Source organism: Pyrus communis, chromosome 14, assembly GCF_963583255.1.
Source record: "Pyrus communis chromosome 14, drPyrComm1.1, whole genome shotgun sequence".
Classification (NCBI taxonomy): Eukaryota; Viridiplantae; Streptophyta; class Magnoliopsida; order Rosales; family Rosaceae; genus Pyrus; species Pyrus communis.
Window position 1 is genome coordinate 22,907,339 of NC_084816.1, and position 14,783 is coordinate 22,922,121.

Here is a 14,783-nt window from a genome sequence, read left to right on the forward strand (position 1 = left end):
ATCCAATTAGAGCGTTGATCTATCAATTAAAAATCTATGATTATTAGTTTCTTAATTCTTCAAAACGTGAAACTATGATCATTTTTGTCACCTTCGTTAGAACTTTCGTCAAAGTAAGTCATGGTGGAAGGACCATCCTTATAGTTGGGTTAAAGTTAGAAGACAATTTCTCCGATTTGGTTAAAAATTTAGAAACTATTGCTCCAATAGCGTTAAAGTTGAGTGAGCATTGCACAATTTTTTCATTTTGTTTCCATATTTGCCTCTTGATTCAGCCTCACGTGCGTGACACGTGACTTATTTTAACGAAACTTTTGACGGAATTGTCGAAAATGACTATAGATGCACGTTTTGATGAATTAAGGGACTAATTGTTGTGAATTTTTACTTTAGAAATCATTGCTCTAATTTCGGTAAAGTTAAGGACCTTGCTACAATTTATCTAAAAAGTCATTCTCTCTCCCTGTCCTGCTATGTTGTACTAGTTCACCTAGCTCAGTGAGTCGGAGAGCGAATCAGCACAGCTATGGAGTCGTCTCTGCGAAGCTTAAAAGAAGTTCCTTCGGCCAGAGACTTCGCGTCTGGGATCGAATCCACGAACGTTCCCGCCGTAAGTTCGTTACAGTTTCACGTAATTTGCTGCAATTTTCTTCCCGCCTTTCTTAATTCACAAGCAATTGCTCACTCTCGCTTGCTCTGCGTGTTCTTGCTCTCTTCTTCTCATTAGGTTTTTAGCGGCTGCGTCAAAGATTGGAAAGCTTTCTCCAATTGGAATCCATGTAATGGCGGTCTCGATTATTTGCAGGTATTTTTCCCTTTATTTTTTCCTTTTTGTTCTCGTCAATTCCGCTTCGTTCTGTGTAGTGATTGGTTGTAAATTTGAGAAAATTAGGGATTATTTGGTCAAAATTAAATTGCTTTCTTTCGAGTTCTTAATAATTTACCACAGCAGCAACACTATGTGAGTAAGATCAACCTCAAATGCTTGCTTAATGATGTCCTTATGCATAATGTATTCTAGTTTTGTTTCGAATTCCGAGCCTTTGGTGTGCTAATCCGTTCCTGCTACTGAATTAGGCCTCAGGGAGGTGACTGTAGTTTTTCAGGGATTAACAAGTAGTTTGTTTCATTCTTTACTTATTTGATTGTTGCGTAGATCGTCGATTTCTTTGCTTTCATTGAATTGAAGTTTGTGCTTGATATGGTTTCTGTGAATGGAAAATTAGGAACGAGTCGGATTGTGTGTTGTGGAGGCTATGCTATCTGATTCGGCACCTGTCTTCTATGGTGATATTAGAAGCCATGAGAGGGTAGTCATTTGTATGGCCATTGTGAATGGTCTGGAACTTTGAATTTTACTCTCTTCTGGATCTCATTAGCCCTAACTAGTTTACTACCCCTTCCGTCTGTAGGTACCGCTGCCATTTTCTGCATTTATTGGTCTATGTAAGAAACGCATGCATCATTCGGAGGATGGTTCCTGTGTTAAATCAGATCGGCATGGGCTACCGGACGCTTCATCTGAGTATGACAGTAAGCCCTATGAGGATGCTCCTCACCAAATCTATTTAGCACAGGTTTAACCTTCAAAGGCTTTAAGATAATGGATATAATATATTTTATTCTCTTTAATGTTGTTAATGGCTTGATTAGTCATTATTTGGATATACTTTATTTAATATGTTAGACTTATTAGTTTTCTTTGAAGGGTCACATGTTTGGGAAGTAACTTTTATTATGTGTAATTCAGGTCCCAATAATCAATACTGAAACTGAAGAGAGGGTTCAACTGGGATCTTTGAGGGAGGACATCCAAACGGTTCGTGAATTTCTTGTTACAGTTGTTGTTTATCGTACAGCATTCCACTCCCTTTTTTCTCATCCTTGATTTCCAATAACCACTTCTTGTTTTTTGTAGCCTGCATTTTTGGAGGATAAAGTACTAGTTGCTATCAACCTGTGGATGAACAATGCTCAAGCTAGATCAAGCACTCACTATGATCCACACCATAACCTTCTCTGTGTAGTCTCTGGCTGCAAACAAGGTCGAATCATTTTCTCTGGCCCTCTGAGTGCATAATGCTTTGTCCAACTACAGAGTGGTTAGATAGGTTTCATGTTACCGGTCCTCAATATCACTGAATGATTAGCTGCCAAGAAAGTGAAATGGTTTTATCTTTTATTGTTAACTTGCATTCCTGCAAAGGTGAATTTTTTAGTTTTATTCTTGGAGGGCCACCAATTTAAGGGTGATTTGATTTGTATAACAACTTGGAGTGAAGTTAGAACTGAACTTTGTTCAGTGTTCCCAACTATGTTTGTATGTAAAATATGTCTAAATAGAGTTTTTCTTTCTGATTTGTCTGATAGAAGCTTGCATCTTTCACAGTGGTTTTATGGCCTCCTTCAGCAAGTCCTATGTTATACCCTATGCCAATATATGGGGAGGCATCAAATCATAGGTACAGTACTTGTATTAATAATATGAATTCAAATTAAATTAACTTTTATAATTATTTAATTATGAAAATTTTATGCTTGTATTAGTTATTTGTATCTATTGTGCTATCGACAAAGATAATGAATTGCAGTCTTTCAATCTTATAATTTACGCCCACTTGGCAGTTCTGTTCCCTTAGAAAACCCAAACTTTTCAAATTATCCAAGAGCACAATGTTTAATGGAGCACTCTCAGAAGGTTATTCTTCAGGCAGGCGACGCACTTTTCATTCCCGAAGGCTGGTAAGATTTAATATCCATTAGTGTTCATTAGGAGTCTTTTTATCTTCTGATAATATATGATTTTAGCGCAACCTTTTTATTTATAGTGGTTATTGATTTTTGCTACAGGTTCCACCAGGTGGACAGTGATGATCTGACCATTGCCGTGAACTTTTGGTGGCGGTCCAATGTAACGTTAAACATGTCAGAACACATGGATGCATATTATCTGCGCATAATATTAAGAAGGTTTGTGGTATTGTTTCCTTTTTAGTTAGTAAGCAAAGCATTTCCGGAACAAACTAACCTGATTTTGTTTCTCTCTCATGCACCATTTACTTATCCAATCTGTATTAAAAGACTGACAGATAGAGAAATGGTATGTACCTCTCTCTCTCTCTCTCTCTCACACACACACACACACACACGCAAACACACAGAGGTAGACATCCTTATATTTGTGCGTATATTTTCATAATAACAAGTTATAATATGGAAACATATAAGTAAACATATGGTTCTATATTGTTTTATGTTTTATCATTTTATGTTTATCTTATTTGAAAACTTGGTGGTCAAATCTACTGCGTTTTCTTCCACCCTTTTATATATTTGAATCAGAAGTTTTCAATGGAGCACTATGAGTATTTTTATTTTTTCAATTTTTTACTTTAGGACAGGACCGAGTGCTACCTATAGCTTCTTTAGCTCAAATGGAGAACATGAACAGGCATACTGGTATAGTGCTTAAAAAAGGACAGATAAGTCAGTTTCTATGAGCTCACTGATGATCATCATGTATTAAGATTACTTGGTGAAAGAAACTTGTAGTGAATCTTTATGGCCCTGTAAATTCTCTGTTTACTGACATCCCTAACTTGATATGATTCCCAGATCACAATGACAACGGTTTGGACCAGGCATGTGAGGGAAACGATCTTAAAGGGAAGGAAGTAGAACAAAGATTTATGTCACATGCACTGGAACCCCTTGCCATCCTTGCTCTTCATGAACTTGTTTCTTTAGTTCATGGTCATGTTAATGCTGCTGAGCAAAGACAACCAGTGCAATCTGCTTCAACAACTGCTCCTGCAGCTAGTGTGAAAGATGAATGCATCAAAGTCGTGAGACCGAGTTCGTTTGGCTTGGAAGATGATCCAGTTGCTAAAATTTTTTGGACTCTTCATCCCATCACTTTGAAAAATGTATTTCTTGCCATGGTGGTGAGTTTGAACATTTTTACTTTCACTATAAAACTTAAACTCGTAGACTATTATAGGTGACTCTACTCTCGGCTCATGAGAGTTGTTCGTTACTAGCAAAGGAAAGTGATAAATCAGTCTTTCTGTTAATGTTTGGTGCGTCTTCCATGCCAACCAGTAACAGCTTAATCGCAAGCAGGTTATCTTACTTGTATAGAGGAAATTTGTCATCTAGAGGAGCTTCATTTCTTTTAGATTCAAAGGACCATCTTTAGTCCCTGTTTTTGCCTACTATTCTGGTTCCTTGTAGTTTATAATTGTGTTTCTATGCTTTTACCAGTGAAATTTGCCCCATCTAACGAAAAGTGATCCTTGATAGTTTCTCCTTTCATTAAATCCAGTATGTTTGAAGGCTTGACTGCTTTTATCTTGTTTCTGTATTTCTTTACGAGAATGCAGCTGGGCAGGATACTCCCCTCTTCCTATTTGTCTTTTAATCCTCTTACGCTCTATAATTTTAGTGAGTCTCATACCATTTAGTAATCCCTTCATGGCAAGGTGGTGAGGGGAGCCACTTTGGGATAACTATATATTAGTAAATCAAATGACCGACCACTATTATTTTGGTTTTTTGTTTTTAAATAAAAATCTCATCCTTTTGTGCAACTGCTATATAATCTTTTGAAGGAAAATTTCCCAAGAACTTTGGAGGCTTTAATACTGCACTTGCTTTCACCAGTGGGAGCCGAAGTACTTACTCGTAAATTTGATAGAATGGATCAACAGATCACTAAGGAAGAACGGTAAATGCTAATTTGTCATTAATTCTTTAGTAAAAAAAGGTAAGGACCTGTATTCACCTACAACCTTCTATCCTTATTTATCATTTCAGGGACAGATTTTACCAGGCTTTCTATGGGGTATTTGACGACCAATTTGCAGCAATGGATGCAATTTTGAAGGGGAAAGAATTGTTTGCACTCCAGGTAATGCTGTGCTCTTGTTGAAACGTGTCTTCTGGCACTCATGATAACATATATTTCTGGTGTCAAATTGTGGTGTAAATGTGCAAAGAGATTATTCTTGATTTGTTCCCATATCTTCATGTTAGGTAGATGGGTACTCAATAATGTTCGTAAGAATAAATTGGGTCTGGGACAATTCCGGAAATAAGATGTTCACGGGCTCATCTACCATATGAAGTACTAAGAAAAATATCTCTTTGGTATGATGGTATGAACTACCATGAAAAAATGATTAACCTAGAAGTTTGCTGTTAAGGATCATAATAATAGCCAGGCATGTATGAGTTGCAAAAGACGGTACAAATTTGTGATTGGTAAAAAATTAGTTAGTCTTGATCTCATAGACTGCTACAGTCAATTCACGTGGTTCCCGCTGGAGACGGCCACTGTGCTGTTACCCTATATTTGTTAAGATTATCTAGTCTTGACTAGAGCTGGGCAGGGAACAAGGATCATAAGTTCGTAACGAGTTCTTTGCTTTGTTTGCATGCACGACCTTAGCATTTCTAGTTTGCAATTTTACCGTAAATTTTTCGATGGGCAGTGAACCTTATCACGGTAATATATTGGCAGTTCATATCATGCTAATATTATTGCCATGTAAGTTTGCTTATGTATGCAATTCTTCTGGATTGTTTTGGATGTATAAATTTTCCCTTTAATTAGAGTTGTACAGCCAGAATCCCGCTTCATTTGAGAAATTTAGGTTCTACTCATGAATTATTCGATCTGTTCACCTTGACAACCATATTTCCCCCTATTAAACAACCTTCGTAGACTTTTCGTTGAGGTGCAGCTTTATTCTTGTCCAACTTGTATGTACGGTGTAAAATGTTACTAGCTGCTCATTAACAAATTAATGCACTTTTACACGATTCAGAATCCTCAATGGATACTGAACTCATTGTTCCAAACTCTTACTATTGTATTCTTTGTTGCAGGCATACAAGAATGTATTGGATAAGTATTTGGGAGTGGATTGGAGGGGGCCAAAGCTGGGGTCTGATGAAACTTCGTAAAGAAATTGGTCCCCGGCAGTATCTTGAGGGGAGCAAATCGATGCATATTTCATCACCAGAACTTTTCTTTTACAAGTGTTCATTTAGAGGCTCCTAGAACTCAAGTCATCACTAACTTTAAGCGGAAGAGAGTATGATTGGTGGTACACTCTGTGTAGTTAGATATGCTCTGCAACTTTGTGCTTTGTTACCTCATTTGAAAAACGACGGCGTCTAGCAAGACGAAGCTTAATTTGGAAAATTATTGGGTGGTACTGGAACACCACAACTTGGTATAATCCGTACAAGTGTTGGAATATTGGTGGATGGCGAGTTGTAAGCTAAGGGTATAATCTTCATAAATATTCACTCGTCTTGTGACATGTGGATTGATTATATACAGTACCAGTGTTTCGCTATCTCGCAATAATTCTCCTAATATTGTTGTTGAAAAAGAACACCTACTAGTTAAGGACCACAAGCGTGCTGAAAACATGAATAAACTGGTTATCCAAACCGTAAAGTGCAGAGAAGCAAATATATAGAGGCCGGTTAACAAAATTCCAAGGGACAATCTGTTGAGGCCTTTTTTTTATTTTTTATTTTATTTTTTTTATAATATCCCCCAACTTACATGGCATTCTCTTATTCAGACAATAAGCAATTGGCAGGGGTATCTATTTGATGCCATATTGACATTAGTGATAATTTTTTTCACTTGTAAGTGAGAGATTTTATCGACAATCATAAACGGCGAGTTCAAATCTAATTATGACAGGCTTATTGATTGGTTTAGCACAAATCCTATCTCCCGATACTGTTGTATAAAGAAAAGAAAGAAAATTAGCTACAATGATCAAAAATCAAATTTTAATTGCTGAAATGATCTTGATTATCATTATTGACATAACGACCACAAATTGATGATAACATATCAATGACCGATACTGATAACATACTAAAAACTAATCATTTTAACAATTAAAATTTAAAAAGCAACCATTTGGGCCAGGTTTCTAAAATAAAAGTACCAATGTGTGATTCCTATATCATTCATTTTTGAACGAGCGAAACTTACCTGAAACAAGAGTGTACTCATTCTCTTCATTTTTCACACGTCACGTATTATACTCATTCTCTTCCTTTTTTCACCTTCTGTATGAATCACGTGATTTATGAAAAATTAAAGAAGAGAATGGATATATCCCCATTGCAGAGAAGTTATTATTTTCTTGCACAAGCAAAAAAATGGAAGTTAAAGATTAGAGAAGTCATGGAAATTATGCAACTCTTAATTTCATTTGTATATAAATTTGCAGTACAAGGGGGAAAACTAAAAGGATGGAAAAGCATGGAAAAGGGGTTTTGGTAATTATTAGGGTTGGAAGGACAAATTAAAGGGGGAAAAGGAGGGGTTTTTGTTGTGGTGAGATTCCCTGGTGGACTATGACAAATGCAAGGATGCTGAGAAAGAAAGAAAGAAAGAGAGAGGGAGAGAGGGAATAGAAGAGAAGAGAGAAGCTTTTAGTTTGTCTGGTTGTGGAAGCTGAGGAAGAGATAAAAAAGTTGCAATCCCTTTTACAAGACAAATGGCATATATTGTACCTTAACCCTGCAACTTATTTATAAAACTTTCTAAAAGCTTGGATATACCATAACCACCCAAACCTTCCTTTCATTAATCCCTAGGACTTTCTCTCTCTCTTGATGGATATACTGAGTTGTAACAAGGATATATTCATTCCTTATCTGGTCAAAAATGTTCGAAATAATTTTTATGTGAGAGAAAACCAGTGACCCACTGTTAATCACACATACAAGTTTTAGAGATAGTTTAGTGACCTACTACTAATTATACCGATAATGTCTCTAACTTAATTATTGTGAAATTCAATATGTACAGAATTTATACAAAATACTTTGGTGTAATTAATAATAGAATCACTCCATATAAGAAAAGATTAACTTCATGAGGTTTCCGATATAGGACATATGCTTCAATATACGTCATGAAACTCTTATCGAATCAGCGTAGGGCTTCCACACTTGATCAAACAATGTCCTAATCCGATGTGATTATTTGGTCTTTATTCAAACTGTGTTCATCATTTTAAGCAAATCAAACCAATTAGCTAGTGACACCTCTTTTAGGATTAATTAAGACCTTATCATTCAAAACCCTAAACCCTATAGTTCATGTACAAAATACATGACTGCAATTATACATATATGATAGGATGAATGGTCAAGATGCGACGATAAGCAAACGGGTCCATGAACAAAAAACATGACTAGTGCAATTATATATATGGTAGCTAGGGTTTGCTGCAAGGTTGAGCTGCCAAAATCAAAGGCTGTGGGGATGTTGCACAGAAATTAATAAAGAGCAAGTCCGTCACCTAAAAAAGAAGACTCAGAATTATTTTCAAAGTTCTATCGAGCTTAGCATCTTTTTCATAACCGTTGACATTTTACAAACTTTCATTTCTTTTTGTTCATCTGCTGCTAATTAGTGTCTCTTTTCTTTTCTCTTTAGCTGGGTTTATTGTACCACTAGCTATAGCTAGTATATATGCATGTCCCCGGACCACCACCACACCCAGCACAGATTCACACACACCGTCACACCCAGCTTGCCTTTCTCTACTCACGCTTACAACAGGTTATACAGTCTAGGGCTCACTTATCTCTCTTTAGAAAAGGCTATGTTTCTTTGCAATGCCCCAATTTTTCACTAATCCAAAACCCCAAAAAAAGAGTGTCTTTAAAAAGCTCTTCAAATTCTCCATTAGGCTTTTTCAAAAAGAAAAGAAAATCTCAATTATTTATATGGAAATGGTAAACACATACTTTTTTTTGCCTCTCACATACTCATGTTTAATCACATTCATTGTTTTCGTTTGATTTATTCAACCCAATGATCAAAATTAAAAGAAATGTGTGAAAAATTAAAAAAAATACATGAAATTCATCTCCCAATTGTTCCCATTGGTCCAAAATCCACACTCCATAAATCATGATAAAATTCATGACATATATGGAATGGATCAAATGATTTGACGTCTTAAAATTATCTTCATGGAATATTATTTATTTGTTTAATTGTTTTGAACAACTTCCACTTGTTTATGCATTTGTCGGACGATAATTATTAGTTCTAGATTTCTCTAGAGATTCACGGATCTACGTACTTTACCAACTTGTTAAATTCAATAATTCATTGCTTGACTAATTGGCCTATTGAAGCTATATATTATTCAAGCCAGTTCACGATATTAATATACAAGGCTATATGCAGTGGGGGCAGTCACAGACTCACAAGAAAAGCCATGAATAAACTCCGACCGACAAGCTTCCCAGAACAATGAACAATGTATAGTCGCTCTTACTTCAGTAGAATTTCTCTTATATGTTTAAAGAAGTTTAAAGTTTGAATTTCCATCTCTGTCTATGGTTAATCAAATGGGACTAGGATTCTCTCTTCTCCTCTTTTCATCTCCTCTTCTCACGTTTTTTATTTTGTCTTTCTCTTTCTATAAAAAATTAATATAAGCGTTTGACGTGACTTAACAGTAACCATTCAAATAGGAGGGGAGGGAAAAGGAGGGAAAAAAAAGAGGGGAGAGAACCCTACTCCAATCAAATGATATATGCATGCATACGGGACTACCACTGTCGAAGTGTCAACGTTGTTGTGGGTCGACTTGAAGTGTCGAAGGGTACATACGTCAATTTCTATGGCCCTCTAACGACATGTATACTTCATTTCTTCCTTACATTTCGTCTCTTCTTAATTTTGCACTCATTTATTGTCTTTTATTTTTATTTTGGTCATTTACTTGTAGTGAGTGGGTAAATATTACAAGGGCTCAATGGGAATTTCAGTGCATGCAATGATGCACGTAGTACTGGCACACTGCATGCATTCTTTGTCCCTCATGTAATTTTCTCAAAACTTAAGGGCACGTACTTTTCATATTTAGGGTTTTTTGCTTTTTTGTTTTTATCATCGAAGGTCCCCACGAAAATAAGAAAATAAAGAAAACCATTAATTAAGTCATCTATAACAAACAAATTTGAAGAAATATAAAGTAACAAAATGCAGAAATTATAAGTCTCAAAGAAGATAGAACTAAGTGTGATAATCTAGAGGGAAAGTAGTGCAATTACACAATGAAGGTATTCTCAAGAGGCCTTCATTTTAATTTCGACATTTTTAGGTTTCCGGGACAGAGGATGCAGGGCTATTTCCGTCATAATAGAACTCCAAATTACCTTCTTACCCTTGCGGTCAAATTTCTGCCCGAACGGTCAACAGTCTCCCCACGTTTCCGAAGCAGTAGTAGTCTCAGCGAACCCGAAACCCTGGGGCTTCAGCAGCGAATCATGGCCACGAAGACGCTCGTACGGCGGGTGATGGAACCCTACGCCACCGGCGTACGTTAGCATGTCCTTGACGTGAACACCGCGAACGTTATTATTATCATGCCCCGTGCCATCCCCGTTCAGACCTAGAAAGTCTCTTGTCAGACTGTCAGTCTTGCGCCATGTCGCGAGCTCTCCGGACGCGAACCCGCCTAGATACTCTGTGGATATCATGTGGCTCGCGGTCCCAAACTCTCCCACGGTCAAGCCCGCTGACTGTCCCTGTTGGGCTCCAGAGGCTACTGCTGCACCAACGGTTGCAGCCTTCTGGAGGAGTGCAGTAGCTGAAAGGTGGGCAGATGACGTAGTGGGGTTGGAGTTGGGTTGTGTGCTGACATGGAGGTTTTGGAAGGGTGAGATGATCAAACCCTTGTAGGGTTGTTGTGGTGGTGGTGGGAAATGGTGATGAGATTCGGGCTTGATGAGGTGATGGAGTGGGGAGTTTTGGGTGGGATTCGGGCTTGGGTTAGGGTTTTGATGAGGTTGTGGGGGGTCCCATTGGGTGAGGGAGATGGTAGTGAAGGGTGGCAATGGTGGGTTTGGGTTTGTGAAGTGTTGTTGTCCGTGGGTTGGAAAAGGGAAGAGGGAGATTTGAGGTGTAATTGTGGCGGTGGTGATGGCGGCTGTAGCAAATTGGTTTGCTGAGAGTCTCGCACTTTCTTCAGCCAAAGCATCACAGAACGCCCTGTGAGTTATGAAGCTATCCTTCCTATAAAATGTTTGATCACAAGCCAAAGGAGCAAGTTTCAATTGTTATGAGAGTTTAAAAAACTATATAACATAATGTATTAGGATAAAATGTATATGATACGCTGGTCTAATCAAAGACGATTGAACTCAAAACCTGTTAACTTTTAGTTGTATCACAAAGTTCATAAGTTATAACAGATCATCAGAAGCTAATGTACTTTAATTGAACTATAAATTCGTTTTGAATTAAAAAGTGAAATGATGAGAGTCAAAATATATGGAGGGATTTAATAAAACAAAAGGAAGATCAAAGCCACACATGCAAAGAATAGAAGCACATTGTTCATAGATGGTGCAAATATGTCTTTACATTTGTTTAATGTCACTCCTGTGCATAGGTGGAAGACAACGAAAAGGTTGTTGGGACATGTATACTACACTTGCAAGTGGAATTGTGAATAAGATTATCACAGGGACTAAAACTAGAAGAAGGATTCTCTCCCCTTTTCTTCTTTTCTATTTGAACGGTTACGATTTAGTCACATCAACATCTAATATTAATTTTTTTTTTATACAGACAATAAGACAAAAAATAATACGTGAGAGGAGAAAAGAGAAGGAGATGGAAATTGGAGGATAGATAATCCTACATCCTAAAACTAAAACGTCAAAAATCCAAAGAAAAATATAATTATAAGATGCATGCCATACTTCGATGATGGGTTTAGTATTGCATGCAAACATAATTAAGCATGGATAAATGGAAATCTGGATAGAATTACGAAGACCCAAAAAAAATTATTGAAAAAAGGGACTCGTGCATGAAACTAAGACACAAAACTCAGGAGATCAGATATCACATTGATGAGGAAAAAGAAAGCTACTGAGGAAGGAGGACAGCAGCAGATATTCTTTGCAGATTCATCAGTTTTCATGATGACTCTCTGCCTTCTGCAAGTAATTGATATATACCACACGCTTGATGCTTAAATGGAAAAAACAATGAAAAATAAAAATAAAACAAAAGGTCACGGGTTTTCCCCAACCATGAAATGTATCCCAAAAGTAATTGAACTTCTTTAACTTTTTCTTAGGTTCTCCATCATTGTTTTCAAGACCATATGCAGACACTCCATTGCAAAAATGCCAGAAGGGAAAGAAAGGAAGAATACACGAACTCCATCTCAAAAAACTAGCGGGATTATTTTCATCTAAGAACTTGAGGACACAACATATATAAACCAAAAAGGTTACACATTTTTTGTTCTTTTTATAAAAAAGTTTACATATTTAAATTTTCAAGCACGAGCACTATCTACAGAAGGCAGGTTTCAGGCAACAGTCGCTTATATTAATGGTGTACATTTTGGTGCAACCTGCCACACTGCATTCAAACCTTCAGATATATATATTCCAGGCATAATTTATTACTATTCTTGTGTAAAAACAACCTTAAAAAATAAAAAAATAAAAAAAAAACCCATGGAAAAACAATTATACGATGTCTTAGTAATTAATTATCACACGAGACTTCCCAATTTAAACAAAAGGCCAATGTTTTGTATGAATCACATTGGGTTCCAAACTCATGAAAATTCAAGAAAAAACACAATTTATAATTACTTTGAAGGTTTAAAGAAAAGAAAGGGAAATTAATCAATCACCTGGAGAAAAGGGTTCCACAGTCACATCTATATTCTCTTGTACCACAGGTTTTGGAGTGAGCCTTCCAATCAGATTGAACAGCATAGATCTTGGAGCACTTGTCACACTTCCACTTCTTCTCCCCATGCTTCCTGCAAAAGTGCTTTTTGATCCCTGTGAGGTCACCAAGTGCTCTTGAAGGGTGGTGATGAACACATGAGGGCTCAGGGCATACATAGGCTCTCTTTCTGATCTGATCCTTGCTGTTCCTTTGCTTCAGCTTCCATGGAAGGTTGTGGCCTCTCCTATGAAGCTGAAGGTTCTGATCTCTCTGAAAACCCTTGTTGCAAATCTCACACACAAATCTGTTTGTGGCAAGTAGGGTTTTGGGGGATAATGCAATCACTTCAGCATCTGGGTCTGGAACACATGAAACAAAGATATTAGTTTAATCTAAAAGTAGTCAAGTTGGCTAGAGCTCTTCTTTCCTTTGCAATTTCGAGTCTCTCTCCCCATAGTCATATGAATGAATTTAGTGGATAATATCGTTTGTATTAAAAAATGAAAATAATTAAAGAGTCTCTAAGTTACTGCGGCACGACCGAAAACACCGGTAAAATGATCGACAAAAGTCAAATCCTAGAATTCCTGGAATCAAACAACCAGAGATTATTACATACCTGGGTTTCCGGGGAGGCTTCTTTTCTTTTTTATTTTGTTAGGTGGCTGATCATACTGATGAGGAGAAATATTGGTGGACAGGAGAAGAGGGTTTAAGGCAGCAGCAAAGTCTGAAGAAACACTATTACCTTCCTCAGACAAAGAGGTTGAATTGGACATGGAGATAGGAAACATGGTTAGCGTCCAAGCTTCTTTGGACTAAGGAAAACTCCAAAGAGAGAAAAAAACAAATTAAAGCTAGCTGGATAAGCTGAGAGATGAGACTGAGAGAGAGAGAGAGAGAGAGAGATCTTTAGATATAAGAGAATCTGAGAGAACTTCTTCGGTTACACTTTAGCATTCACTTTTGAGTAATCCTATTCATACCATATTTTTGAGATAGATTTTTTGCTTTCTCATTTTTCGTACCCTCTTATTTATATAGTCAAGATTAAATCACGTCAATATTTTATATAACTATTCATTTTTGTCTTATTATCTCTATAAAAAAACAATATAAAATGTTGATGTAGCTTAACCGTGACTACACAAAACAGGAGGGCACGAGAAATGGGAGGGCAGAGAATCTGCCTCCTATTTTTATACCACATTTCTATATTATCTTAGGTGACATTTGCTGTGGACATCCATATCATTTGAAAATTTTTCAAAATCCAAGAAAATGAAGGAGAAAGACTTCTTGTATACCATAATCATTATTTAATTAACTAGTTTTTCTTAATTATTAATTTATTAAATAATGAATTAAATTTGAAAATCTGATTAATTCAAATGATGTGGTTATCCACATCAAATACCACCTAAAATGTTATGAAAATTTGGTACAAAAATATCATATAAGTAGCATTACTCTTCACTTTTTATTTGCGTCTTTGAACACACAATTAGCAGGGAAATGAATAAAAAACATTCATTTTTTAGGAGGCAAAAAGCAAAAAGAAAATTATAAATATTTTCAATCTCGTGAAGTAGTGATGATGCTGATTCTGATGATGATGGGTTATTCGATCTCCCCTCCAAGTCACTATCTTAGCTAGGAGAACTAGGCCATGGCATGGATTGCTTCCCTGAGCAACTCTGCAACACCACCAATACAAACCTCTCTCTCTCTCTCTCTCTCAGATCATCATCAAGAGCTGTTGTCCATGCAAATCCAACATGGAAAGAATACAGACAATTCTCTCTCTCTCTCTCTCTCTCTCTCTCTCTCTCTCTCTCTCTCTCTCTAGCAACGATCTCCTTTTTTATTTATTTATATGATTCTATAAATTTGAAGTTAGAGAGTGACGGGAAATCATGAAGAGGATATTTCAGTACTACTCAGAAGCAGCTGGTTGTTGTAGGCTTATAGTGTACAGTACTACTTCTGCAGTAGTCTGATGATTATAGTGGGAGAC

General features: G+C 36.8%; 2 protein-coding genes across 6 annotated transcripts; one reads left to right on the forward strand and one right to left on the reverse strand.

Annotated features, from left to right (window-relative positions):
- The first annotated feature begins 438 nt into the window (after positions 1 to 438).
- LOC137715392 (lysine-specific demethylase JMJ31-like) lies at positions 439 to 6,342 on the forward strand. Of its 5 annotated transcripts, none has more exons than XM_068454707.1 (15): positions 439 to 610; positions 728 to 805; positions 1,227 to 1,310; positions 1,413 to 1,577; positions 1,751 to 1,819; positions 1,919 to 2,045; positions 2,390 to 2,462; positions 2,626 to 2,742; positions 2,851 to 2,970; positions 3,082 to 3,100; positions 3,402 to 3,486; positions 3,616 to 3,944; positions 4,611 to 4,726; positions 4,816 to 4,909; positions 5,890 to 6,342. In XM_068454707.1, exons 1-15 carry the CDS (start codon positions 527 to 529, stop codon positions 5,965 to 5,967), a joined length of 1,638 nt encoding a protein of 545 aa, XP_068310808.1. In that variant the 5' UTR covers positions 439 to 526; the 3' UTR covers positions 5,968 to 6,342. The 5 variants fall into 5 exon arrangements, with proteins under 5 accessions (XP_068310808.1, XP_068310809.1, XP_068310810.1 ...); XM_068454708.1 differs by having other exon boundaries at positions 3,402 to 3,459; XM_068454710.1 differs by having other exon boundaries at positions 479 to 610; positions 1,413 to 1,533.
- A 3,628-nt stretch (positions 6,343 to 9,970) lies between these two features.
- On the reverse strand, positions 9,971 to 13,700 carry LOC137716242 (protein indeterminate-domain 12-like). The gene is made up of 3 exons (XM_068455666.1): positions 13,386 to 13,700; positions 12,726 to 13,125; positions 9,971 to 11,080 (listed from the first exon to the last, which is right to left on the reverse strand). Exons 1-3 carry the CDS (start codon positions 13,558 to 13,560, stop codon positions 10,258 to 10,260), a joined length of 1,398 nt encoding a protein of 465 aa, XP_068311767.1. The 5' UTR covers positions 13,561 to 13,700; the 3' UTR covers positions 9,971 to 10,257.
- Between the last annotated feature and the right edge of the window lie 1,083 nt (positions 13,701 to 14,783).